This window comes from Zychaea mexicana, assembly GCF_025766255.1.
Source record: "Zychaea mexicana strain RSA 1403 chromosome Unknown BDB00scaffold_15, whole genome shotgun sequence".
Lineage (NCBI taxonomy): Eukaryota > Fungi > Mucoromycota > Mucoromycetes > Mucorales > Lichtheimiaceae > Zychaea > Zychaea mexicana.
Window position 1 is genome coordinate 134,243 of NW_026516678.1, and position 25,121 is coordinate 159,363.

The 25,121-nt window shown below is 42.1% G+C and overlaps 11 protein-coding genes across 11 annotated transcripts; 5 read left to right on the forward strand and 6 right to left on the reverse strand.

The window, feature by feature from the left end:
- Positions 1-44: 44 nt before the first annotated feature.
- Positions 45-1,559, reverse strand: BDB00DRAFT_809528 (uncharacterized protein). The gene is made up of 6 exons (XM_053122491.1): positions 1,132-1,559; positions 997-1,037; positions 805-935; positions 618-713; positions 392-543; positions 45-301 (listed from the first exon to the last, which is right to left on the reverse strand). Exons 1-6 carry the CDS (start codon positions 1,314-1,316, stop codon positions 100-102), a joined length of 807 nt encoding a protein of 268 aa, XP_052982484.1. The 5' UTR covers positions 1,317-1,559; the 3' UTR covers positions 45-99.
- A 27-nt stretch (positions 1,560-1,586) lies between these two features.
- Positions 1,587-3,002, forward strand: BDB00DRAFT_136999 (uncharacterized protein). The gene is made up of 8 exons (XM_053116208.1): positions 1,587-1,668; positions 1,753-1,908; positions 2,041-2,123; positions 2,245-2,271; positions 2,386-2,395; positions 2,499-2,557; positions 2,679-2,763; positions 2,893-3,002. The coding sequence occupies exons 2-8, from the start codon at positions 1,851-1,853 to the stop codon at positions 2,901-2,903; spliced, it is 333 nt and encodes a 110-aa protein (XP_052982485.1). The 5' UTR covers positions 1,587-1,668; positions 1,753-1,850; the 3' UTR covers positions 2,904-3,002.
- A 2,183-nt stretch (positions 3,003-5,185) lies between these two features.
- On the forward strand, positions 5,186-6,312 carry BDB00DRAFT_758520 (uncharacterized protein; the record flags this gene model as incomplete). The annotated part of the gene is made up of 4 exons (XM_053119064.1): positions 5,186-5,374; positions 5,436-6,026; positions 6,134-6,208; positions 6,286-6,312. Coding segments are annotated over 4 exons (882 nt in total), but the record flags the coding sequence as incomplete, so codon positions are not given.
- Positions 6,159-8,044, forward strand: BDB00DRAFT_137271 (uncharacterized protein). The gene is made up of 5 exons (XM_053116209.1): positions 6,159-6,204; positions 6,286-6,891; positions 6,979-7,221; positions 7,297-7,939; positions 8,003-8,044. Exons 2-4 carry the CDS (start codon positions 6,487-6,489, stop codon positions 7,756-7,758), a joined length of 1,110 nt encoding a protein of 369 aa, XP_052982487.1. The 5' UTR covers positions 6,159-6,204; positions 6,286-6,486; the 3' UTR covers positions 7,759-7,939; positions 8,003-8,044.
- A 552-nt stretch (positions 8,045-8,596) lies between these two features.
- Positions 8,597-9,112, forward strand: BDB00DRAFT_809563 (uncharacterized protein). The gene has a single exon (XM_053122492.1). The coding sequence runs from the start codon at positions 8,749-8,751 to the stop codon at positions 8,995-8,997; it is 249 nt and encodes an 82-aa protein (XP_052982488.1). The 5' UTR covers positions 8,597-8,748; the 3' UTR covers positions 8,998-9,112.
- Positions 9,098-10,099, forward strand: BDB00DRAFT_785664 (guanine nucleotide-binding protein subunit beta; the record flags this gene model as incomplete). Its single annotated transcript, XM_053120554.1, has 2 exons — positions 9,098-9,567; positions 9,643-10,099. The coding sequence occupies 2 exons, from the start codon at positions 9,098-9,100 to the stop codon at positions 10,097-10,099; spliced, it is 927 nt and encodes a 308-aa protein (XP_052982489.1).
- Positions 10,100-10,824: 725 nt separating this feature from the next.
- BDB00DRAFT_809567 (uncharacterized protein) lies at positions 10,825-12,271 on the reverse strand. Its single transcript, XM_053122493.1, has one exon. It carries the CDS (start codon positions 12,104-12,106, stop codon positions 11,231-11,233), a length of 876 nt encoding a protein of 291 aa, XP_052982490.1. The 5' UTR covers positions 12,107-12,271; the 3' UTR covers positions 10,825-11,230.
- Positions 12,272-12,355: 84 nt separating this feature from the next.
- Positions 12,356-14,146, reverse strand: BDB00DRAFT_137282 (uncharacterized protein). The gene is made up of 3 exons (XM_053116210.1): positions 13,836-14,146; positions 12,672-13,744; positions 12,356-12,559 (listed from the first exon to the last, which is right to left on the reverse strand). The coding sequence occupies exons 1-3, from the start codon at positions 13,888-13,890 to the stop codon at positions 12,398-12,400; spliced, it is 1,290 nt and encodes a 429-aa protein (XP_052982491.1). The 5' UTR covers positions 13,891-14,146; the 3' UTR covers positions 12,356-12,397.
- Positions 14,024-14,520, reverse strand: BDB00DRAFT_758608 (acyl-CoA-binding protein; the record flags this gene model as incomplete). Its single annotated transcript, XM_053119070.1, has 3 exons — positions 14,024-14,117; positions 14,220-14,305; positions 14,395-14,520. 3 exons carry the CDS (start codon positions 14,518-14,520, stop codon positions 14,024-14,026), a joined length of 306 nt encoding a protein of 101 aa, XP_052982492.1.
- A 2,653-nt stretch (positions 14,521-17,173) lies between these two features.
- BDB00DRAFT_758717 (uncharacterized protein) lies at positions 17,174-18,478 on the reverse strand (the record flags this gene model as incomplete). Its single annotated transcript, XM_053119081.1, has 1 exon — positions 17,174-18,478. A coding segment is annotated over one exon (1,305 nt), but the record flags the coding sequence as incomplete, so codon positions are not given.
- Positions 18,479-18,652: 174 nt separating this feature from the next.
- Positions 18,653-19,695, reverse strand: BDB00DRAFT_137445 (uncharacterized protein). The gene is made up of 2 exons (XM_053116211.1): positions 18,944-19,695; positions 18,653-18,855 (listed from the first exon to the last, which is right to left on the reverse strand). The coding sequence occupies exons 1-2, from the start codon at positions 19,569-19,571 to the stop codon at positions 18,845-18,847; spliced, it is 639 nt and encodes a 212-aa protein (XP_052982494.1). The 5' UTR covers positions 19,572-19,695; the 3' UTR covers positions 18,653-18,844.
- Positions 19,696-25,121: the final 5,426 nt, after the last annotated feature.

Genomic DNA, 25,121 nt, shown 5'->3' on the forward strand with positions numbered 1-25,121 from the left:
CAGCATTATTTTCAACAAGTGATCAAAAATCCATTGCTACATGATTGAAGTAACGCAAAGCACATATTATACAATAAACATAACTTTGGTACACTGGATTTATTCTTCTACTTTTTCTACTGGTACATCATCCCAATAGCTATCCTTTACATTTTCCACACTGGTTTTTGGAAATGTTATTACAGAAAGATCATTAAAGACCTTATTGTCATCGAATTCTTTTGGAAACGACGTGCAGTCGACCAACTCGACCGCTGGTATCAAGTACGGACATTCTCGACGCAAATCCCTTTCTAGTTGACTAAGTATATGCGTTAAAATATGTATTTGCTGATATGGCACCAACCAAAATAATGATAATGTTCACAAGCGAAATATATCGACGACTTACGTTCCAACATACATATCGAACCGATTCGCAATCATGATGACATTCGGTAATGATTCTTTATCCCAGTTCGCACTCAGTGTGTTGCTATACAGTCCTCGACCGCAATGCGGCATATAGAACAACGTCGGTCGTGATACTTTTCGCTTGCCATCCTAACGGTTATGTAAAATAATCTTAGTCTCCATAGAAACTCTTGCTTAAAACGATGAAAAAGGTGATATTATACCTCGTTTGTTTCTATCACATCTATATTATATGACTTGGACAGTTCCTTATCTAACTCGGTCATGACTGGATCATAAATTGACACCTTTTCTACACTCTAGCAAAGACAATAACAATGGGGATGTTACTTAATTCACTTGGCTAATCATCCATAAAAATAGTTGGAAAAGAAAGGTAGAGAGCCATACCTTGAGCATATCCCGTAATAATAATGCCAGTATAAATTGATACTGTGCGTTTTTAGAGTGTTGCATAGATCCAATGCCATAACAAATCAATTCCTGTGGTTGCGTTGGTATAAGTTGTTGCTCTAAGATGTCTGCTGCCGTTATTCAGAAAAGCGTATCATAAAATGAGTTCTTTGTAATAATTTTTTTTACCTAAAAGATCTTTGTAAAATTGACTGTCACCAAGGGCCTCACTGAATATATATAAATACACACGCACAGTTGATGAGAGCCTTGAGCAGTGCGATGGTCGAGAAGATAATTTTTCACTCTTTTCAAGCTAGTTACCGTCGTTGAGCGAGGATCGGTTCGAGATCATTCAAGGTGTAATCAATGGAATCTTTGAAAACGTAACGATTCTTCTTTTTGTTTTTCGAGCGTTTACTATTGTTGCCAGCACCACCAATAGACATGTATTTAAACCTCTTTTCCACCGTTACAAAGCCGTCATCTTCTAATTGCTTCGACGTCATGTTGAAAATGTCAAAAGTATAACTTTAGGTAAAATTATGAGGTGCCACTTTCCCTTTTCAGAGTTGGCGGAGACTGCGTATGTGAAAGGTAAATTTGATCCAACTTGTCCCACCCTGTCTCGCACCCCCACATGAGAACGACCGTCCTGTTCAATGGAGGACTCAACAAATGAGGTGCGGACGACACGTATTATTCCATTTCATGTTGCATTATGGAGTGGAAGGAGCAAGCATTAATTGACCTTCTATAATCAGCTTTTAAAAACAATTATTTTATTTGTGCTGTGATGGATTTAACGTGAATAAGGCCGGTGATATTCTGTTACGGTGAATCTGTTGGTAACCCGATCCGGTAACCTGCAGCGCCTTCAGATATAAGGACACACTCTTTACTCGCATATATTAAGGACAGCATTCCTTACACGCCAACTCTTAGGCTTTTAGCAGAGAACTCCGAACGTATTTTTACGCTAAAGATCCTTTTCGCCCTTCTGTTCTTTCTTGTTTTCCTTACCTTTTTCTTTGTCCTCCAACATGTCCTACTACGATCGTGACAGACGTAGCACAGCTCGATTGCGTAGACTCTTCGTTGGTGAGATTATAAGCTTTTCCTTTTTCTTGTCTCTTCGCAAAGAAACACACAGATGATTCTGTTGCAGCATCGAAGGAACGCACATTGAAAAACTTATTATGCGTTATGCATGGATCATCTTCGTTTCTGCAGGAAATTTGAATCGTCATGTCCGCGAACGTGATATCAAGGATCTCTTTTCAAAGCTTGGTCGCTTGCAAGATTACGAGATTGTGGTATGTAGTTTTTACTTTGGCTTGTATATATGGTATTGGCAATAGATGATATCTCAAATAGATGATGACCAATATATTTCGTTGCTAAAGATAACCTTCTCTACCTTTTTATGAACTCCAGGATGATTTTGCATTTGTCGAATATGAAGTATGTAATGCAATAAAAATAAGAAAAGCAACAATGGGGTGTATAAGTCGTTATATACTGATAGATTGTATGGATCGATATGTTACTCGTGATAATGTGGATTCAAATAATAAGGATGCCAGAGGTAAGAAAAAAGGATGACAGATAAGATTAACTGTTGAAATGTTGAGTAATACGCTATATATTGACCGGATTACAATAACCACTGTTGTGCTTTAACATATTAGATGCTGCTGATGCGATCAAAGAATTTGACGGTACTCGCTTGGAAGGCGATCGTATTATTGTACGTATCCCACTTTATGTTTTTCTTTCCTACGACAAGATCTTTTTTATATGCTGCTGCTGCTGCTGCTGAAGATTGTAACAAATTGATCGATTTTTTCTTTGTATAACCCCAATTGTAGGTGGAGTACGCCCGCAAAGGACCAGCAACAGTGAGAGGAGCCAGAGGTAGATCAGATGGTCGCTGCTATAACTGTGGAGAAGTCGGTAAGTTCTTTGAAAGAGCAACAAGTGATAGAAGAAATAGTGGAGGGGAGATCACACCAACGATGAGAACAACGCCGCCATCGCTGCAGTTTATCCATGCATTAACTCTTTTTTTCCACACAAATACAGGTCATATGTAAGCAATTTGAATAAAAAGAATGTAAAAAATGATGGGAACCATGGGGCTATGTGCACTAACCTGTAAATCTTCTTTATTCTAAATAACACAGTGCTAGAGAGTGGTAAGTACTTTATAGGATTTGAATTGTTCAATTTAGAGCTGCTTGAAAAGAACAAGCTTACATATGCTAACAATAATGGATACGACTGTTACATCAATTTATTATGTAGCGATATTCCAAAGGGAAGGTAATGACGTGACTGATATCAAAATGAATGAGAGTGGGACATATTTTTCTTCAAGTATCTGAAAACTGGAATCCTGACATTTATTATAATTTTTTAGAGGTGATCGTGCCATGCGTTTTGAAGAAAGCAGATGCTTGTACGTATGATAAAGAATGATAGATTTTGTAACCAGCGTGGAGGAGGTGGAACATAATATCTAACCTTCTGTGTAATTAGCGACTGTGGTCAACCTGGGCATCTTGCTAGGGACTGCAAGTAAGTTACCCAAGTAGCAGTCAAAGATGGGAGCAATTTTGACAAGTGGTAACTAATCGTAAATGGCCTGTACAGTGAACGTAGAAGAGGTCGGTCACCACGCTCATACTCACGAAGCCCGCGCCGTGGTCGCTCGCGCAGTCCTAGACGTTCGAGTGGTGGCCGTCGTAGTTCCTCTCGCCGCCGCTATGACGACGAAGACGACGACCGCGATGATGATTACAGATGATCCAAGTAATAACTCCTGTAATGATGCCGGTCAACGGGACACCACCGAGACCCACAACAATAGTATCCGCAACAAAAGAAAAAAGAACATATTGCTGTTATCAGCTTCTCTACCTCTATCACTGTCTGTCTGAATGTGTCTCTTTGCGTGTCTATTATATATCCTATCTGTCCCTGTCTCTGTCTCTGTCTCTGTCACTGTCTCTCACTTTGTGGTCGGCCTATTAACGGTGCTGTGCCGCTTTTGGTTTGCGCTTTGTGACACGCCGCGCCGCAGCCCTCCAGCTGAAGGAACTTTTTTAAGAGAATAACCATAAAACTTACTACTACTAGTACTACTACTGCCGACATGGAAGCCGAGTCGGGGAAAAAAAGACAATCCATCTGTGCCGTTTCATCACTATTACCTCTCTCTACACTCCCCGTTTGCTCATCTCTTCTGTCGCCCTTATACTAGTTATAAAAAGACAAAAAAGAGAAGGGTTGACCGATGGTAATAAAGGCAGGCAAGAAGAATATATGAAAGCAAACAGTTGAAATCGCGCGCTCTTGTTTGTCTTCACCGCCGCCAAGGCTGTCCTCTCCGCTTCTTTCTGTTAGTTGCGCGGTGCTTTTTTTTATTTTATGCAGCAGTAAAAGAGAAAACTAACTAGAGACTCTCTCTCTCTTTTCCTTTTCCCTAATCCCTTATGAACGGAACCGGAAAGAAGCAGCAGCCTTGTGCTCATCGGCAACGTTGTGCAACTCGGGTCGTCATTAGCCCTTGGCAGGACAACACTGTCACCCAATTCTTTTCTGCTAATGACTCTACTACTACTGTCGATCACCGATCGTCGCCCCGACACTTTTCCCATGGTCGTCGCCGTCAGAACGTTCGAAACGCGTAAGCTTTTCTTATTCCTTTCTTTATCTTTTGACTAGTAGTATATATTGTCTTGGGTCTTTTGTTTCTCTTATGAATGAACTAAGTTGTGATTGAAAACTATTATAAAGTAATGGAGTTCAACGACCGGAAGAAATAGCGAGGGCCTCGACCACACCACCATCCCCGAACCAACGCCAAGGTGCCAACCACAGTAGTGATAAATATCACGCGGAACCCCGCACATCCACTGCTAGCTCGCCCTCCAGTTCTTCGCGCGACAGGAATAGCTTTTTCACAGCCCGTACAGGATCGACAAAGTGCTTGAAAAGTTATGGCAGTATTGATAATAATAACTACAACAACGACGACAATATTGACTATGACATTCTTGGCCAACCATTACCACGGTTGGATAATGATCCAGCATCTTCCTCGGCGTCCGTCCGAACCATCAAACCCGATAAAAGGGAAAACAAAGGTTTGAATGACTTGATATCGTCCGAAAATACAACAGCTGCAACAACAACACCGGACGTAAGAAGCGAAACAACGCCAAGTAGCCAGCAACAATCGTCATCATCACCAAAACAGCAGAAATCAAGTACTATGGATGAAATGAAAGCTCCGCTCTCTTGGCGAAGCTCCGGTGCTATATTTATGCCGCCAGCAGAACAGGCGTCATTCATTTTACGAGAAGAACGATTGATGGATCAAGGCGAGGACGTAGTAATAAAACAGGACGCGCTTCTTTGTAAAAAATCGCTGGGTATGCATGGCGTGGGTGATCAACCAACCCGGTACAAAGCTTCACGCGAAACGAAGCAACTAAAAGAAGAGTGGCGACAGCTTCAAGTGGAACTGACATCAACCACACTTTCGCTTTATTCTTCACCGGTGAGTGGAAATAAATGGATGTAGCGATGAAAAGTAAACAGACGAACTGATTGAGCAAAAGGCACTTATATGGCCGAGCCGACGGTTAGAGCACAGAGTTGCACTCAATGAGAATCGAGATCAACATTTACAACAACGACACTCTTGTCGTATAAGCAACAACCAAACTACCAAAAAACTACGGCTATATCTGCAATCCCCACTTGATTATACCTTTTGCATACAGTATCCATTTAAGTCATCGCACGATGAATACGTCACCTTGACGTTTCGAGGCCGGTCTGTTACATTATCCCAAGAATGGTATGTGGCACTCTACCGGGTCTTGCCAGATACTTGCAAACCTGCTTGCTCACCATGGTGTGAGGTCAATATCCCATTAATGGACCTACAAGTGCGTCTACCCCTAGTGGACAAATACACAAATGAGATGCGTTACGATATTACGCTCGACAGTGTGAAATCCGCAGTGCTGGCTGTGTTGGAAAAAGATGAGGACTGGGCCCAGAATGTCCAGAGTCGGTTGGGAAAAGACAACATTGCCATGTGTTGGACGCGCGATAATCGGACAGAATGGGTGTATTGGGCACGCAGTCTTACGGATGAAAGAAGACATATTAATCTCGTCATGTCTCCACAGCATATTGAACAGGTTTTGTGCTCAAGTCACTTTTTCCTATGATGATCGTCGACAGGGAAGAAGGGGTGGGGGTGGGGAATACGACTTGCATCTTAACACGGAGTCATCATACTATGTAGACCCATCGACTAGAACTTCGACGGATTGAACATACACCAACTGATATCATCTTTTCTGATCACAAGTCCATGCAGGTATCTAAATCACAACTGGTAGCAATGCTACGTGTTATGCTGCCAAACTTTTACTCACTAGTTATGTCAATATTTAGGAACCACCACCGGTAGAAGGCTTTTTATATCGACTGACAACGTTCTCTGGAAAACCGATTCCAGCTGGCAGCTTCTCTCGCCGTCGCTATTATTTTGCATCGTTCGATCAGTATCTTTTCTGCACATCTGGAATTCACAATCTAAAGCCACCCGATGAACGATGCTATGAGAAACCATTGACAGACAGTACCCATATTGCTATGTTATCTCCATTTACGGCTAAAGCGATGGATAGTAGTATTGCTAATGGCACGACGACAGCGACGGCCACATCGGATCACGAGATCGAAAGAAGAATGCATCTTGTCACTGAAGCGTCACGCGTGATTGATTTGACAGAAATATCACATGTGCAACGATCGTTTGCCAGCAGTGATGACGATGACGATGACGACCATGATGACGATGAAAATTATCACTTGGGTCGGAATAGCATTTTTTTTGACGTGGACAGTACCAATTCTTTAACAACGTCCTTACTTCGGCAACAGCATCAACAGAATGGAGATAGTGACAACGTTACACCTGTCAGAAGATCAGGTACTCGCCCACAAAACCCGGTTCTTGAAATTATCATGCAAAATGGTATCGTGATCAAGATGAAGGTATACTTTGTTTCCTAGATTCTAATATGTTTATATTCACACGAGAAAGAGAAAACACTAGTCAATTAAGCATTTATATACATATAGGCTGACTCGTGTGAAGCATGTGATGCGTGGGTCCACCATCTGGCAAACTTGATTGTTTACTGGCGAGCATACAAGGAAGCCAGACTAAACGTAAATGCACAACATGATTTTGGCGATGTGTTTGAAGAAGAGTTCAGATATGGGATAACGCACAAGGAGAAAGGAAGCGAGTTCAACAAGTTGCCTCAAGTGGATACGCGAATTTGGAGCATTTGCTGTTTCGAACAGTGTCGAGACATAGTGGTAAGTTGCTTGTTTTCAATTGTTGGCTGAAAGGACCATTTACCGATAATATAATGCATAACACTTTGTATATAGAAAACCGGTGTCATGTATTTCCAGCCAAGGTCACGAGGCACATTCTCTCAGAAAATTTTTGTTTTGACAGCCAATGGCTGGTTGATCTACTACAACATTTATGATCGAGCTGCCGTGACATGCCAGCCATTACTTGCAGCCGTGCACGACCGAAAAGATGCGGTGGATATTAGCAGCTGCTACGTCTACTCGTCACTTTCACCAAGACGACCAGCAAGGATTTTCCCGGACGGCATCGCAGCTGCCGACGTGAAAGACGATAGTTTGTTTTCTCTTTGGAAACCACAGACGCGACGGGTATTTAGTCCAAGTCGACAGCGGATAACCGTATATAAACACAATCGCAAGTTTTTCCAAGAAGAGGGCGAGACATGGCAATTTTTGGCAAAGAATCGGCATGAAAAGGAAGAATGGGTGTGGGCCTTTAATGTGGTGATTGAGCGATTACTCCGTGGAAAATGAAAAAATTACTTTATCTTTTTGTTGTCGTACGAAAAATACATTGTGTAACAATACAACTTTCAATAAATTTATAGTCTGCTGTGTACCAACAACTCTAAAGTGACTAATTGTTGTTTCTTTCTGATTCTTACTACGAAGGAAAAAGAAGGTCCCAATGTTCTACATTGCAGTAGCAGTAGTAGTAAGTAGTAGCTAGGGATGATGGTATTAGCATAATGTATGCATTGATTATTTGCTTATCTAGCAGAACCAGACTTTGAGCTCGGACTCTCTAGTTTTATACCTAATATTGAATGCTGGACCGTGGCGTTTCTTCAAATTTGCTCATAATGAGGTTGCACACGGTCCACCGTTGTTACTGCGATAAGTGGCATCTTGTAAACAAGTTTTTCTTGTTCATGTCACTATGAGTCGCATTTTTATATCTGTTATTATCAAAAGGGAGATAAGGAGGGGCTGTCATCAAAATAAGGTGACAGGCGTAAAATAGTATAAAATTAAGGGGCGATTTACGAGTGAGTGAGTATGGTGTGTTGTTGTTGTTGGGTCAAGGATGCACACTTGGTAACGAGGCAATGGGTTGGCATGGAAACGCGAAAAAAATAACAGTTCCCAACGCCTCCTCCCCTCCCCCCGATCACCGGTTGCCCAGAAACGGTGTTGCCATGGTTGCAAATGTGTGTGTTGAACAAAGAAAAAAAAATACGGTTATGAAGAGACACACACACACTTCCCACGTGAATCAAATGGCTGTGTATGGACGGACGGACGGACGGACGACTACGAAGAACGTAAGAAAGAGAGAGGAGAGGGAGGAAAACAAATTTACTGCTCTCCCCGAAATAATATTTTTTATTCTTGGGTGAACACAGGAAACACACGCACACATCCATACTCTCTATTCGTTTTTCACTTTACACTTCTCCTCTCCCCTTTTTTTCCTTTTCCTTTTCTCTTTCATCTCTCTTTTTACCCCCTCTATTCCACATCATGAACATGAACGACAGCGACATTCCCGAGCGCATTGCTGCTGCAAGACGAGAGGCTGAAGCACTAAAAGACAGAATCAAACAGCGAAAAGAAGCACTTGCCGATTCAACATGTTCGTCTATCTTCTTCTTAATATTTCTGTGGGGGGTTTGGGGGAGAAGAAAGAAACAAAAGAGAGGGCGTTATATAAGAGAGTGTATATGTGGGAAGAGGCATAGAAGTGGAACGTGTAACCACACGTCTATTTAAATATAACAACACTTTATACTACCATTATAAACATGAATTAAGAAATTACTTTGCTCATTTCAATTTCATTCTTTGGTAACAAATTACTATAGTACAAGAAATGGCCAGGGACGTCGAACCATTGCCGCGTATCGTCATGAAAGCACGTCGGACTCTTAAAGGACATCTTGCGAAAATCTACTCGATGCACTGGGCTACGGACAAACGCCATGTCGTCTCGGCCTCGCAGGACGGCAAACTGATTGTGTGGGATGCCTATTCGTCCAACAAAGTGCACGCCATCCCGTTACGATCGTCGTGGGTCATGACCTGTGCATTCGCAACGTCGGGCAACCTCGTTGCCTGCGGTGGTCTCGACAACATCTGTTCGATTTACAACTTACGGACACGCGACGGTCCAGCTCGTCCTGCGCGTGAATTATCGGCACACACAGGTTATTTGAGCTGCTGCCGGTTCATCAACGACCGTCAAATTCTGACAGCTTCGGGCGACAAAACCTGCATGCTGTGGGACATTGATGCTGGTGTTAAAACCGAAGAATTTGCAGATCATCAAAACGATGTCATGAGGTAATAAGAACCAAAGAAACATAATATGGCATTTGTACTTACTGAATTGTACAACGCACACACACAATTTTGTAGCTTGTCATTGGGCACGAATCCCAATGTGTTTGTTAGTGGTGCATGCGACTCGACAGCCAAAGTATGGGACATTCGAACCAAACGTTGCGTCCAAACATTTGTCGGCCATGAATCTGACGTAAACGCTGTGCAGTTCTTCCCCAGCGGTGATGCCTTTGCAACAGGCTCAGACGACGCTAGCTGCCGATTATTCGATTTGCGTGCTGATTGCGAACTGGCAGTATATTCGAACGAAGCGATCTTGTGCGGCATCACTTCCATCGACTTTTCGGTTTCGGGACGATTGCTGTTTGGCGGCTACGACGATTACAACTGCAATGTGTGGGATACCCTCAAGGGCGAACGCGTGGGCGTCCTTTCAGCACACGAAAACAGAGTGTCTTGCTTGGGTGTTGCTGGTGATGGCATGGCTTTGTGCACAGGCAGTTGGGATGCTACGTTGCGCGTTTGGGCGTAATATTGCTTTCTACTACTGCTTCCTCTTTTATTACTACTACTCCAATGACCTACTTCTTTTACTCTTTATTACTCTTCCTTTATTTTATCTTATCTTGTTCCTTCTCTTTCTTCATTTCACAAAACAGAACACCATAACACAAAGCATACTTCAAATCATCCTTTCAAACAAACTGCCCTTTCTCCCTTTTGCCCCCGTCCCATCGACCGTTTATTCCTCCCCTCTTTGTACTAGTGCCTCCTTTTTTTGTTCGTTTCACTCGTGCCGTCCAAAAGATCAGCAGCTTTCGACCATTCGCCTCAACAATAACGCCATGTCCCATTTACTTTCTCGCGCGCACACGCACACACACGCACACACGTTTTACGCCTCACACTCTATATCTGTTTATTCGCTCGTATTCGTTATATCCACCCTATTTTGTGCCAACACAATCAATTATATACGCGCACAACAACAACCGTTCAACCTGAGAAAAAAAAATACATATACAAATCGCATCCATCCCACAAATTATCTTCGTTTTCCTGTGTAGTATCTTCCTTTCTTCTAAGTCTCCTCCGTCTTTTTTCTACAACCCTCTCTCTCTCTCTCTCTTCTATTTCTTTCTTTTTCTCTCTTTAACTTGCACGAAACGTCGTTTTATACATACAATCTTATTATATATATATAAAGTCACACTCTCTGGTATTATTCCATAAACAAATGCGATTTTTGTAACAGGCATTGGTTTTGTTGTCAATAGTATAGGTTTATATTCCGGGTATAGTATGTAATAGCTGCTGAGTATTGTAGTTAAGAGTAAGAATCGTATCAATGAGGGAGGAACAGAAAACTTGAAAGACAATGATAATCATTATAATATAATATAGTGTCGGTAGTATTGATAGTGGGTGTTGTTGAAAACAATTAAGCGACATCCATGCGAAAATCAAGATAGTAGTAGTATGGTAAAGTATGATAGCCATCCCCTAGAAGCACAGCACACCATATATAATATTGCACCACAACTTCCCCTTGCCTAGTTTCTGTGCAATGATGAAATGAGGTGTAATTTGCACACACTCCTTCCTCATCCATCACCTTTCGTCGTGGCCCCCTCGTTCCCATCCAATCCAGAAAAAGAAGGTTTCACGCGGCAGTATGCGAGTGGCGTTTAAGATGATGATAATGAATATATTGCTGATGAGGATGATGTGACGTGGGTGGCAAAGTCAACGTTGTTTGTTGCTGACCGAATAGTCGACTCAATAAACTAGGTGGTGTTGGTGGAGACTGTTGTTGCTTGTTTGCTGCAAGCATCAATAATTCTTGTGCAGATGCTCGTCGTTGTAATCGTGGGGTTATATTATTAACATCAATATAACCGGGTGGCGAACGACATCCGATAGTATTAAACGAGGATGAGAATGATGACGACGGCGACGAGGATGACGATGATGCTGTCGACGAAGAAGATGCTGTTGAACAACCCAAAGACGAATAGTGATATGTTCCTCCTGATGATGGTGATGTCAGTGGTGGCGGTGGTGGTGGTGGTGATACTGAGTTGGCTAAAGCTACTCTACGGAACGAGTCTGCTAATGGATGCTCATAGTATCGTACACATTGATATTCACGATTTACGCGGTCGAGTTCTTTGGTTAGGCGTTTCATGTTGGCTGGATGTTCCAAATAGTCCTTGTCGTCAGCCAAAAACGATTGTCGTTGGAGTAGGAGTTTGTGCTGGGTTCGACTTAGAGGTGGTTCTACGGATTTATGCAGCTTCGTGGTTGGAGTATTGCTGCTACTACTGCTACTACTGTTATAGTTGTTGCTGCTGTTGTAAATGGCATGCGTTGCTGTAAGTTGTGTACTAGGTGTGGTCGTTATTGCATAGCGCAAGTTGGGCTGGCTTTGCATGGGGCGGAGCAGTCGATTCCTTCGCAAGTCGGACGATGCGTGTATGCTAAGGTCGTCATTGACAGGCTCGGAATTCGGCATTTGGACAGCAGCAGACGTTGTCATGAAGGCAGAATATTTAATAAGATTGGGAAGTTGAATCAAGAGAAAAGACCAAAAGAAAAAAAAAGGAGCAAGAAGCGTACCACACAATTGCTATTCTCAGATCCACCTCCCTCTCCCTGTTTTCTTTCGCACATGACCTCAAGCAACTAATATACACAAACATGCATATCGCATCATACTAGTGCTGTATCTAGTACGCTATGAGAATATGAGTACCGTCGTGCCACATATGTTACATAATACATCAAGCAACAAGTTATTTATATTGGACATTTATACCAGATCTATTTATTAAACCAGAATTTTACTTATGGTCAAACGAAGCTTGGTACGGCGCCAATGCTTTGCTATCTGACCAAGAATCACGTATGCGACTGGGCTCTTTTGCCGATACAGTGCCAAAAATAAGAGCGAGGCCATCAGCAGGTTCATAGCTGCATGTTTTACCGCTGCCTATATAACAGATAAGAACAACCCAATCCGAGCCCATTGTGTAAGTTATTTAACCCTTATCTTTTCCGCTTATCCCCCCATAATTCTACAAGTGCTATGCGATTAAATTTACCTTGACAACCCATCGCCAGCCATCCCAACTCTCCTTGTTGCTGTTGTTACTCCTACTACTATCGTCGTCGTCACCATCCTGCGCACTACTGACTTTATGTCGATCGCGCTCCACCAATTCCTGTCGCAATCCATCAATCCGATCATTCAGGGCAATGATTTCTGCCTGCAGTGTATCCAATGCCCGCTTCGTTGCTGGTCCTAGAGCGACCACCGAAGTGTATTGCTGATCTGTCAATAGACTATTGTTGTTGTTGTTATTGTTATTGTTCGTGGACTGTGATACAACAGAGGACGATGACGCTAAACCACCCTCCACACGTGCAACTGGAGCCGGTCCCGTGGCTGTCATGGATGATGCTGCACTGGATGGCGATTGCAAATGACGTTGTGGCGGTTGTGCTGGTGACGATAATAAGGTAGCGTTTGCCGACGTGGCGGATATCACGGGTGATGGTAATTGTATAATGGAAGGACGTTGTTGTTGATGGTGATGATGAGGATGTTGTTGTTGCTGGTGATGATGATGAGCAGGATCATTATTCATACTACTGGTTTCACTGTGTCCATCATCCACTTTGTATTGTCGTACAGTCGATGGTTGTTGTGCCCATGGATTTACGTGCGGATCAAACGGTTCAGTGACTTGTTCGACGAACATGCCGCCTCCCAATCGATTATTATTGTTATTGTTATTATTAATGGAGGTCGTAGTTGTACGTTTTTTGTTGTTGATATTGGTATTAGGTGTGATCGAAGGAGAGGCTTGCGATATCCGTCGTCCTGCGCCGCCAGTGACAGAAGATGCTGCAGACGGTGCACGCATTTGTGCCCGACTATTATTAGTACCTCGCATGACCCTACTGCTGTTGTTATTGTTGCTGTTGTAGTAGCGTGCAGCGGCGGCAGAATGTGCTGATGCTCGAGATAACGTCGGCGATACTGGTGAGCGATACATGCTCGTAGACGAAGAACGAGAGGGCGTTGCTGTTCGTCGGCCGCTCTTATCCTGTTGTTGAATTTCTAGTAAATATGCTTGCTCTTCTGCATCTGCCGAAGCGACACTCGTTTCATCTATATAATTGAGAAACCAAAAGAAAATTGGCGATTCCATATCGGAACAAAGCATAGTTATCAAGTATAAAATTCCTAATATTTATCTTACCATCATCACTCGTGCCTGAATCTTCGTCATCGGTATGATCCCCTGAAGGCTGCATCGTGGCAAAGGCTTGAATGATTTGATGTGCCTGTGACTTACTCGCCGGCTTCCGGTATGCCTATTTGTTTTTAAAATGATGTTCGTGTTGGCGGCATGATAAGAATATAAAGTACGGCTCCCTCGCCCCCCCCCTAATTAACCTCAACAGCAACGCGCAATAAAACCTCCACATAGCGATGTTTTGCTTCCAAACTATTAAGCCCTTCCATTTTTTTCCAAGCGTCCCTGTTCGAATCAATATTTGTGAGCGAAAAAAAAATGAAAGAGTTAGTTTGCTTTCATAGTCGTCTCCTTCGAAGTCGTCGTTCTTTCTGCCTGTAGTTTTACCATTTCGCTCGTCCAACAACGTCAAATATGCCTGGTCGTTGCGTGTTGACATTACCCTGTGCAGCTTGTTTATATAATGCATATAACTATATGTTCTATTCAGTTAAATGCGAGCGATTTGGGAGAAATAAACAGTGCGGGAATCTGCAAACATCGAGATGAGAAAAGTTCATACTTCTAGTTTTTGTTCTTTGGTGGGTTGAAAACTGGATGACGGAGACAAATGCTGTACGATATGAAGCGCTTTGTTGAACCGTTGGCCTACATAGCGGTCAGAGTAATGTGGAGGAATGTTCGACATTGTTGGTATAAATATATATGTATATATTAGAGGGTGTGATAAAGAGAGAGGAACAAAGACGAGTCCAGCAGCGACGCAAAAGAAGAAGAGAAGTAGGCGCGATCGCGCAGTGTAATATATTACACACACACACACAAAAGGTTTGTATTAGGCCACTGACAAACAAATTTCCCCGCCTTTTAGGTCGCTTGGTAATGTAAATAAATACAAGAGTTAATTTTTCACATGCTGACGGACTGACTGCTATTAGTAGAGAGTCTCTTATAATTTAAAAGTGCTACGCATTTGAAGCATACAATAGGAATATACTTCTCCTAAATACACTGCTATACACAGCAAACTGTCGTCATTGAATCTAATATCAAATGGTTCCTGTGGAAAAAGAATGGCAATCTGCTACAACACAAGGTTTTCCCCTTAAGAAAGCGTGCATGTTGCTCTTATCCCTCTCTCTTCCTTTTAGTCGCGATTCGTGCTTACATCCTCTGTACCACTCTAAATGGAACAGCGTAATGCCTCGTTTTCCAAACCTTTTTGTGCTGCTAAGTGGACTCCGCCAACTTGTCAATAGCCGGCTCCGCTGCTTAATCAGAAAAATAGAAATACTTTGATGTTTTGAAGCGTGGGGGTGGCCTCAGGCAATTGAGCATATGCCGCATTTTGAGCGCTTAACTTTTATGAAAGGAAAACACACGTATTAGTAAATAGACCCTATGCGTCATTAGACATATGACTAAGAAAGGAAGCAACGACGGATGGCTCGTCGTATGAACGGACATTTTTTGCCTGAGACCAATGATAGGAGTATGTCTTATCCAACAGCCCCTTTGGTGCAAATATATAAGAAACGTCATCAGCGATGAGATATATCATGTGTCTCCATCAGACTGTCATACTAAAAATGGGACAGAATCGCAAAGACATGTAGTGGATTTCAGTCGAGCTTTTAGTATTGTGGAACTAAGCGGAAGTGACATGAAATCTCATGCATTGCGTTAGCTGTCACTCAACCACTCAACACCGAAAAAGACGAGCACTCGTTCTTTTAGTATTCTTCTAGACCATCCGTATCAACAGACAATGGTCCCTACAGCCAACATCAAAAGATTCGATACCGCAACAGCCATGTTAGTAGACATTCGACGGTCTTTCTCAATTCTCATTTCGCTGTTACTGTGTTTACTACTGTACAATAGGGCTCAGGCAAAACTACGTACTGCTGTAGATCTTATTTATCGACTGGTATATTCTCCACCTCTAAGATCACGAGAATTAAAAAGGCTTTCATTATCGCTGTTATTCAGTTTACAGGACATGAGCCATCACAAGCCTGTTACAGCTGATGGCCAATGTTCAGATGTGCCACCGTACACGCAGCAACCAACGACTTCACAATAATTACAAGTATGTGTTTAAACGGTCAAAATCTTCGTTATTGTTGCTGTTGGATAAATGGTACTAACAGTTAGAGTATGAATAAATAAAATTCACTGATTTCGGATGCTTCTATTGCCATGCATCCATTACCTTGTATCAAGGCAGGGACGACCGATTATCGCCGAAGATCACATGATACACACTTCTAGTACAATACGAACGAAAAGATGATGGATATTCTTCAAAGATCGCGCCATCTATATTTATAGCATCTATTGGGCCTAATTCTCCAATAAATATATATAAAACTTCCATCGAAGGAAACTATACTGTCAATATCCATCCAATAGTGTTTTTTGCATATATTAGGCACGACTATTCCATCCGAGGCCAAAGAGTCATTAATGGAAAAAGACACAAGACGAGATTTGGCCTAAACACATTTCAGCTCATTACATTAAAATAAATTAACGCATGGTACGTGTTGTTTCGTTTACTGCTGTAAAAATATCAAGACCATTAAGAGTAACGAGCTTAAAGCAACATTTTCTTTCACAGTAGAATGGGTTATGCTTATTTTAAAATAAATCTTTGGGAATTTCTTGCTCTTGCCATTACGCTAATAAACGTTTGACTATAATGAGGCGCGCGTTGCATCTAATCACTGACAACGTACATATTAATCCTATAAACTATGGTGGATCCTCCTCACAATAGCCATGACCATGTAGTGGCCTCAAAGCGCCACTTTGGCAAAGATACTGTATCTAAATCAAAACCAAACCCATCACAGTATGCTGACATTGTGGAAACACACCTTGCAGTACAAATCGGTTACAGGCAAACTATAATGGGAAACCATATGTACTTCCGACTTGTGAGGAATTAGTAGCGACTGGGGATTCATTACTCGTGCCCCTTTTCTTTCAATACTGTAGTAAAATAGGTAGCAGACCTTGATATCCGACATGTACAAAAATCATCTTTCAAGTGGAGTTAATCGCATCTAAGAGTACTAATTGCCGTTTGTTAACGTTTGCACGCTCTTTTCGGAAAACTTTTTTGCGCGTACATTGTGTGATATATTGCTCCCATAGCAAAAAATAATTGCCAATTGCTGGCACCACGACTTTAAAATTCGCGTATATGTATGTATTGTAAAGATACTTAATTGTTGTCAGTATTCAAAACGGACTGAAACACAATAAATTTGAGGTTCAGTGTCCCTCAATTCTCGATTATTGGCTTCTTGAAAACCGGAGTGAACAGACCTTTATCAAAGAACAGTACTGTACTGTCCTCTCCCCCCTGGAACGAATCCAAATGAGCAATTCTGATCAAGTGTCAATTTTATAGTTAAACGAAATAAGTGTTGGAAAAAGAATCGTTGATAGCGATATTTAGTATTTTTTAACCGCTTCTTTTGGCACAACGTGGGGGTAATACATATGAGGAAATGTTCAAGCTTCTCGTCAAATGGATGGCGATCCACGATGATGCCGGTATGAACGTTAATAAATGAGCCATTATCCATGGCGACCCAACCATATTCGTCGGGCTCTGAGTTGAGGTCCAGGTCGGTGCGGCGAGGGGAAGACGGCACAGATGGTAGGGAGGTTGTGTTTGTAGCGTCAAACAAGCCGGCAGGAAGAACAGCTAATGATGCTTGGTCTCGTGGAGGGTTGTAAAAGGTAGGTCGCGTAGACGACAGGCAAGAGTTGGCATCAAGGCAATTGTCTGGGTCAACGTGGCGGTTCATGACCGAATCCTTGCGACAATCCATCAAATCCATGGACTTTTTGATCATGAGGGCATTTCGTTCCAAGTCGAAGACCATGGAAACGAGCATGACAAATTCCTTTTCAAATGCCTGTAGCGATGTCAAGTTCCTTGGAAAGTGAATCTTTGATTCATGTAGTGCCAAATAAAGGCCAGCGTTGGCAAGATGAACAGTGCCAACATAAGCACAAACACCATTGGTGTGCATGTACCAGGACAGAAGTGGCACCTGCATGTGGCGTTTCAAGATGTGCTGCAGGGTAGCGTCGAGATTGTCCTTGGCCTCACGCATCAGTTTGCAAACGTCATGGCACAGTTTGGAAGACTCCCCAGCTTTTGCAGCTTCGAGGGCAAGTAGGTCGTGTTCATTTTGGCGCGAATCGAAAAGCAGCCGCAAGTCCACCTTGAATCCAACGCGAGCGTCACTGTAGGAGCGCTTGCGACCAACAATACCTTGAGCCGGGCTGGACTCTCCGATCTTCATGCGCAGTACACCATGAATGTCAATCAATGATTTGAGGATGGGTGCCCAGACTTGCATGACGAAATCGTACTCGGTAACGCGGGCCGTGTTATCAGGGTCGAGCAGAAAGACATTGGTTTCTATTATATTGATAAACTTGGCCAGTGCTGCAAGCAGCCGCTCCGTGTCAGGACAGCGTGTCTTGATTTGGTGTATATAGGAGGTGGCCTTCTTGGAATTGTGTTCCTTTTCGGTCAGCGACATGACAATATCATGCGTTTGATCCACCAAGGTGGGAAGTTGGTATTGCTTGCGACTTTGCCTGTCAAAAGAAGGCGATTCCTGCGTCTAAATCGAAATTTTGGTTTGTTAATCTCCATGACGAAAAGAAGAATGAAACCTCACCTGATCCAGCTGCTACAATGGGAACCACGTTGCTGGTGAGCCTGTCTGGCGAGAAAAGACACAAGGTTTCAACACCACATTCTCGTTTCAGCTGAAAAATGTTGCGGCTCATGCAGTTGATAAGCAACTTCAGCTTCAACTTTGCCGACTGAACGATCTTTTGTTCAGTGGCGCCAATACTTTCGTTATGCTCATTCGTTGCTCGGATCAGGTCCGCATTCAGTTCCGGATCATTCATTACAGCGTTATATTCGTCAGACTTTTGCTGAACGATATATCCAGCTTGGCGATTATCGCTCTTCAACATTTCCCTATCTAAGCGTACAGTAAAATACTGATTAATAAGAGTGTTGTATCGTGCCTGCATTCTTGTATCTGCAATTAAGAAGACGATATAACCTTCAGCATCGTAATGAAGGGACAGGAAATGCTGCCAGGTGTTCCGTTGGCCGGGGTGCTTGCGAAAAGTTGGCAACTTCACCAGCAGGAGCTCCTCGACGCGCTTGCCATACTTGGTGGCAATTTCGGCTTGACCTGCCTTCATGCGGTCAATCAACTCTTTTTCAAGAGCTGCCAGATCAGCATCCATTTCCTCGTCGGCTTCGGCCACAGCGGACGCAACTGCTTCGTCAGCAGCAGCATCTACTACGTTGCTGGAGGCAGACTCCATTTCCATCTGCTCAATAGCAGTCGCCACGTCAGTTGCATCGGTTGTCAATGGAGCTTGGTCGAATGAAGCTTTTGCAGCTTCAATTCTTTTTTTCACTACTGCCGCTTCGTAATTGCAATCGGAAACCAAATCAACGAAATCATCGTTATCAAATATTTCCGTCTCTTCTTCTGCTGTTCTGTTTTCTTTGATAAAGAGTCGGTAGAGTCTCAAAGCGGTTTCGATATGGTCTTTTGTCAACAAGGGATTCATTTTGAAATTGCAGAGTAGGGGAGGTAAGAGGTAGAAAGGAGAAAGTTGGTGTCTCAATATTTGGCTTCTCTCTCTTCTATTATCACATTTACAGCACAATTCCATTTAGTTTCGCGGCATACTTTATTTTTGCGGTTTTTGCGGCCGTATGAGTATAATAAAGCCGCAAAAAGTTAGCTCAGTATAACCATTACTGCGGCGGCGGTCATACTAGCTGCTCCTTTCTACTCCTTCACATGGTTGTATGGTTGTGTGGCCTTGCAAGAGTATCTCATCCCTCGCTTGGAGATGGAAGCTATGAGGTGAAGAAGGAAAATGAAAGGTTTTCATATGGGTCATTCTAAGCACTGTCCGTACGTCGCACATTGTTACGAGGTCCTCTCCCTTGAACGACCCATACACACAACTGGTTCCAAAAGCAATGTCCTTCTTTTGAGTATGGGCTGACGCATAGGCAGGATGATTGCCGCAATTCAGAGGGAAAAAGAGAAAGGTTCAGGGTATTTGTGCCAATCAGGGACGCCTACGTGGCCAACTGACACGCAGGATCTCCACTGCGGTACATTGCTACATTGCTTTGCGGAACGTCCAGACTACCACATTGCAGAATATTCAGGTATGATTTCACCTACATCTCGCTGACACTTGGCGCTTGCCCCTCGCTAGCTCTGTTGTTTGTTAGGTGGATTGCTGTGTACAGACAGAGTTGGTCAACCCGATGGTATGCTCAAGCTCCCCCTCCTCTTCTGATTCATTCCCGAGATCCGCCTCTTACTGCAACGGTTGTCTTTCTTTTTTTATATCAAAGGTTACCTTGCAATTTTTTTTTAGCATACTGAATCAAACCAATAGAATGGTGCCATTAGCTTGTGCGCTTTTCCGCCTCTACTGAAAGAGCGGGTCATGTCAACATCAAGGTATGAGCGTCATTATAAGTTGACTATTTTTTATATGGGAATATTGCCCAGGAATGGCTCATTTTGATTTGTACATATTGTATAGGAATGGTTCAAGTCAAGCTGGAGTCTTTAAAAGTGCGCCTCCTAGTATGAGACTAATACTACTTGGACCACCCATTCAACGAAGAAGCTAGAACGTTTCCCCCATATATATATATATATATATATATATATATACCACATTTACTTCCCTCCTCTATACTCCCCCCTGCCCACTGTGCCAAAAAGGTTGTTCAGTTAAATACAAATTCTCGCGTCAGCAATTTTTTCTTCTGAAAACTTATTTCGTTAAAATTTAACATTGGCACCTGACCAGGATTGCTCAATTGAATTTGGGTTCAGGGGGAAGAGGACAGTAATGGTACTGCTCTTTAACGACCTCCCAAAACCCTGTAAGGTCTTACGAAGTCCAAGTAATAATGTGAAATTCAGGAAATCTCATGCCAGCGGCCGCAGTTCAGTTTTGTGTATTCACGTTAATTATTATATAATATCTCAGAAAGTCACCCTCGACGCTTAGTACAGTAACATGTTTTGTTTATAACAAGGTAGTAAACTAAATATGCAGTAAATTACATCCTGAGGCAGGTACAATATGGAGTTACAGTACTAGCGGTCGGTTTAAAAAATTAACGAACAAGACGAAAGACACGTTATTGCACACTCCACCGTAAGCAACTGACGTACAAATTTTCTTTTGATTACGAACCAATCGCCGTAAAAAGTCTCATGTTACGTACCATAATTGCTTAGGAAACCCTATTTAAAACACACTAGAATAATCAACTGGTCTGCATGAAATCATTTCTGATCATTGCTTCCCTGAACGCGAAATGCACAGATTTGCAGACGTCGTTTCGCTCAGTTAACTCCAGTGTGAAATTTTTTTCTTATTCCTTTGTGCCGGAGGTGCTTCTTTGATTACCTTTTATCTCCAGAGAAGCGCATCCTTACCATGAGAGTAACCTACTGTATAAACGTCGCTTAGGCATTACGAGCGCAATGCAACAGAACTTGTAATTTAGTAGTGCTTCAGGAGCACCCAGTCACAATCTTGACTTTCCAATGATATTAACGTGGACCATCGTACAGCTCGCTCTTTAGGAATTTACAAATCGCAGTTATCTACAGGTAGATGTGTAGTAGTCGCTCCTAATTAAGGATCTTGAGCTGCGTTTTGGTCCGGTATAATGCCACGCGAAAGACATTCTGGCGTTATAGAAAGGGGTCAGCAAGTTAAGGGTGAACTGTTTCTCTTTCTGCTCCATTAAACTTCTCAAACTCCCTAGAAATGATTCCGTAGTACTGTAATTATATCATGGTTAATCTTTGCTTTGCTCTTTTACTCATCAAGACGATGACAAGGTATATTTCTAAACCAGCGCAAAATAGATTGCACCGAACGAAGAAATTCGACTCCAAGATTGCATACAACGCTATCTTTCTCTTTGATGCTGTGGCGTTCATATATGCGAGCTTGAGCGTTAAGCAGTAGGAAAACTCAGGAAGAGCCCTCGATGCTTGCCAAAACGTGTCTGACGTTATGGCATGCTTTGAATCTCTTTACCTGTTTCTATGTCGATTCTTTGTTACCGTGGCAGTACCATCATCCGAGCCTTCACACCAATAAGATATCACACTGCTATCTCTTCCTTTTCACTCATATTTCTGTCAAACTTCTGTGAAAAATTTCTCTCTTGTTACCATTATTTGAGGTCTCTGAGCACAAGAATCAACTTTTTTATATGCTTATAAACAGAATTTAAAGCATTAGATAGTATACCCAGGGAGTGCATCATCAGCATCAGCATTTAAATACAACACTTACGCAAACCATTATGATACTCCTACTTGCTTTTTAAGATAAAGCGATCTTACAGATGCTGTTCACGGTAAGCTTTACCGTGACCTCCAGACTAATTGGCGCAAGAAATTGATTAGGAGCAGGTTTTTGCGTTTGATAGCAAGTTGTATCAAGAATGTTATGGCCGCAGCTATATATAATGCAACCAGCGAATTTGACTGCGTATCATATAAGTCGAGTTGAGATGACATACCTAATTGACAATCGCTGCTGGTTTTTCTCCATCATGTATTGTATACCGAGTAGGTGAGATGACTTTAAGTAATAGTAATTCGATCTTGGCTACAATTTCTCTTATGTATATGTAACTTGACGTTCTATATAAAGCTTCTTCCTATACATCAAACCCTTTTTAGAGTACGGTGGGTTCTTTCTTTGAACCCACTCTAAGAATGGACAATCTTCAGTTGTACTTTACAAAATGTTCTTACACGGAACCCCACTTTAAGCTCTCTCATTTTGTGTCAAATACAAGCTGTTTGAACAGCTCTCTAATGCTCTTTGCGATTGTAATTAAGTGAGAAATTATTGCATATTGGCGCCACAGCTACGAAGAAAAGATTTCCCGGTAGATCTTGTAGTAGTGCTAGAAGTTTCTACGTTGCTTTTTATCTTCTTCTCGTATATGTATTATGTGCGCTTAGCTGTTAAAACATCTTATAACATGTTGATGTACATAAAGCACTGTCGTTTCTCATCTCTTAATCTTAATGGGAATACTTTCTCACGACCAAGTGAGCCGATGATGATGAGCATAATATACATATGTAGCAGTACTGTGCAGCTTGTATGCTTACAAATTTCATATTCTGTATTGCAAAATGCATGTGTAAGTCCTCGTTCTTTTTTTTGGCATGTCAGAATGTCAGACTTATTGAGTAGCAGCGGTAGTTTACATTAATAATTTCAGCTAGTTGATAGTAAAAATGCAATACATCAACGAGGATACATACAGATCGAGTTTTTCTTGATTATGCACGCTTTTGTAATTAAAAGGAATCGTGACCACATGGTACGCTACATATTCAAGGTCTGCTAACATTGAAAAAGGTCGGGCTTTTTAATGCAAGTGAGTTGCTTTCTTAACCGTACATATGGGTGCTACAGTACTACTAATGATGTTGAGATGTAGTAAGCGGGTTTTTTTTATAATGACGCCTTCATTAACCATGAAAGTTTAATGAATAAAACAGATCTGCATCCGACGGGCTTGAGTAGAGGAAGAGCAAAGAAGTATACTTGAATAAGTTCAGGTATCACTACGTGTGGCTATGGTAAGTATGTGCAATAGCGGGATTTTATAGGATGGAAAAGATACCAGGGAAGATGACAAAACCACATGTGTATATGCGTTACATAACATATGCAGAGTCAGCTGTTTCTTTTGCTGTGCGTGTGCTGTATTACACAAGTGAACAAAGCGGCATTCCTGGTATTTTTACTTTTGGTGGCGCTGCTTTGTACCGTCATTCATATTGCTGCTGATAGTGAAATAGAAAAAAAAAACAAAGAAAAACAAACTGTTCCCGCCAACATCATACGGTATACACGTATGTGGTATACGGAAAGAGAAAGGAATGTTTGGGGGGTTGGGGGGGGGGGTTAAGGAAATGCGAGCTCACAGCCGTCATGACATACCGTCATCAGATGAAAAGCCTGTTTTTCTTCACTCACTCACGCTTCGCCTTCATTTCATTCTTCCGGCTCGTAATTTTTCAAAATCGATATGCTGTGTAGGACCCGATCCCGCGGGTTTCCAACTTTTTTTTTTTCATAAAATGAAAAAATAAAGTTAGCGGTTTGTGTACACATCAGAAACTTATGGGGAGCACAAAGAAAAATGTGTAGAAGAACAAAAAACCCATTCTTTCTATTCTTTTCTTGTTTGAATCGATACTCTTGTGCGTGTACGCACATTGCTACTAAACATCCAAAGGGTGGTGTGTGTAGCCACGCATGCTACTACTCAGTTACTCAGTGGTGCGCGCTTTGTTTCCTTTGGAACATTCCTGATTTAACGATCTCGATCTGTACTTGGATTGATACATCGAGTTATCACTATGACAACGAGCTAATAACCCTGCAACAATGAAGAGAATGAATTGATACTGTATTTAAAGTTATAGTCCGAGATCAAAGAAAGAAGAAACAACAACCTTCTATTTATGGTCCGTGAAAATGTTACTATTACCAATGCTACGAACACGACGAACCACATTCCGCATTACGGGTGCTTGGGATCGGGACAAAGATTAGGCTAATACAGCCAAAGACGCTTATTGTTTGTTCATTGTTCGACCAAGCAGGAGTACATAACTGTAATCTTTTTCAGCTTATCCCAAAGGAAGGATAGTGCGAGTTGAGGCTGGGTTTTTTCTCGCGTTGTCTACATAAGCAAACTCAAAAGAAAAACGAACAAGAGATCAGTCCATTATGACCGAGAAAAAAAAAGACTACGACGTCGTAATACGATAAGAAAGTAGAAAAAAAACGATTTGCTTTATGGTAAAAGAAAATATTTACAGCTAGTTGTTGCGTAAGCATTCACCTCTGGTGAATGGAATTTGAAAAGAGAGTTGGGATCTAATAAGAGATAATGACAGGGGGAGTACAGAAAATGATATATGTATGATCTTGAGGGTCTTGCTTGGAAAGGGAGGGAGAAAGGCGTGTTCCCATTGTATATGAAGTAGGGTGTGAGTGGTATGTATGTATGATTGGAAACTTTGAAGGGGTGCGGGAAGGGTAAAGGAGAGAGAAAGATTGTAATAGGGAAAACGGTATTATCAAGTTTTTATGCTACCTAAAAGATGAATCCTGTCAACCTCTTGA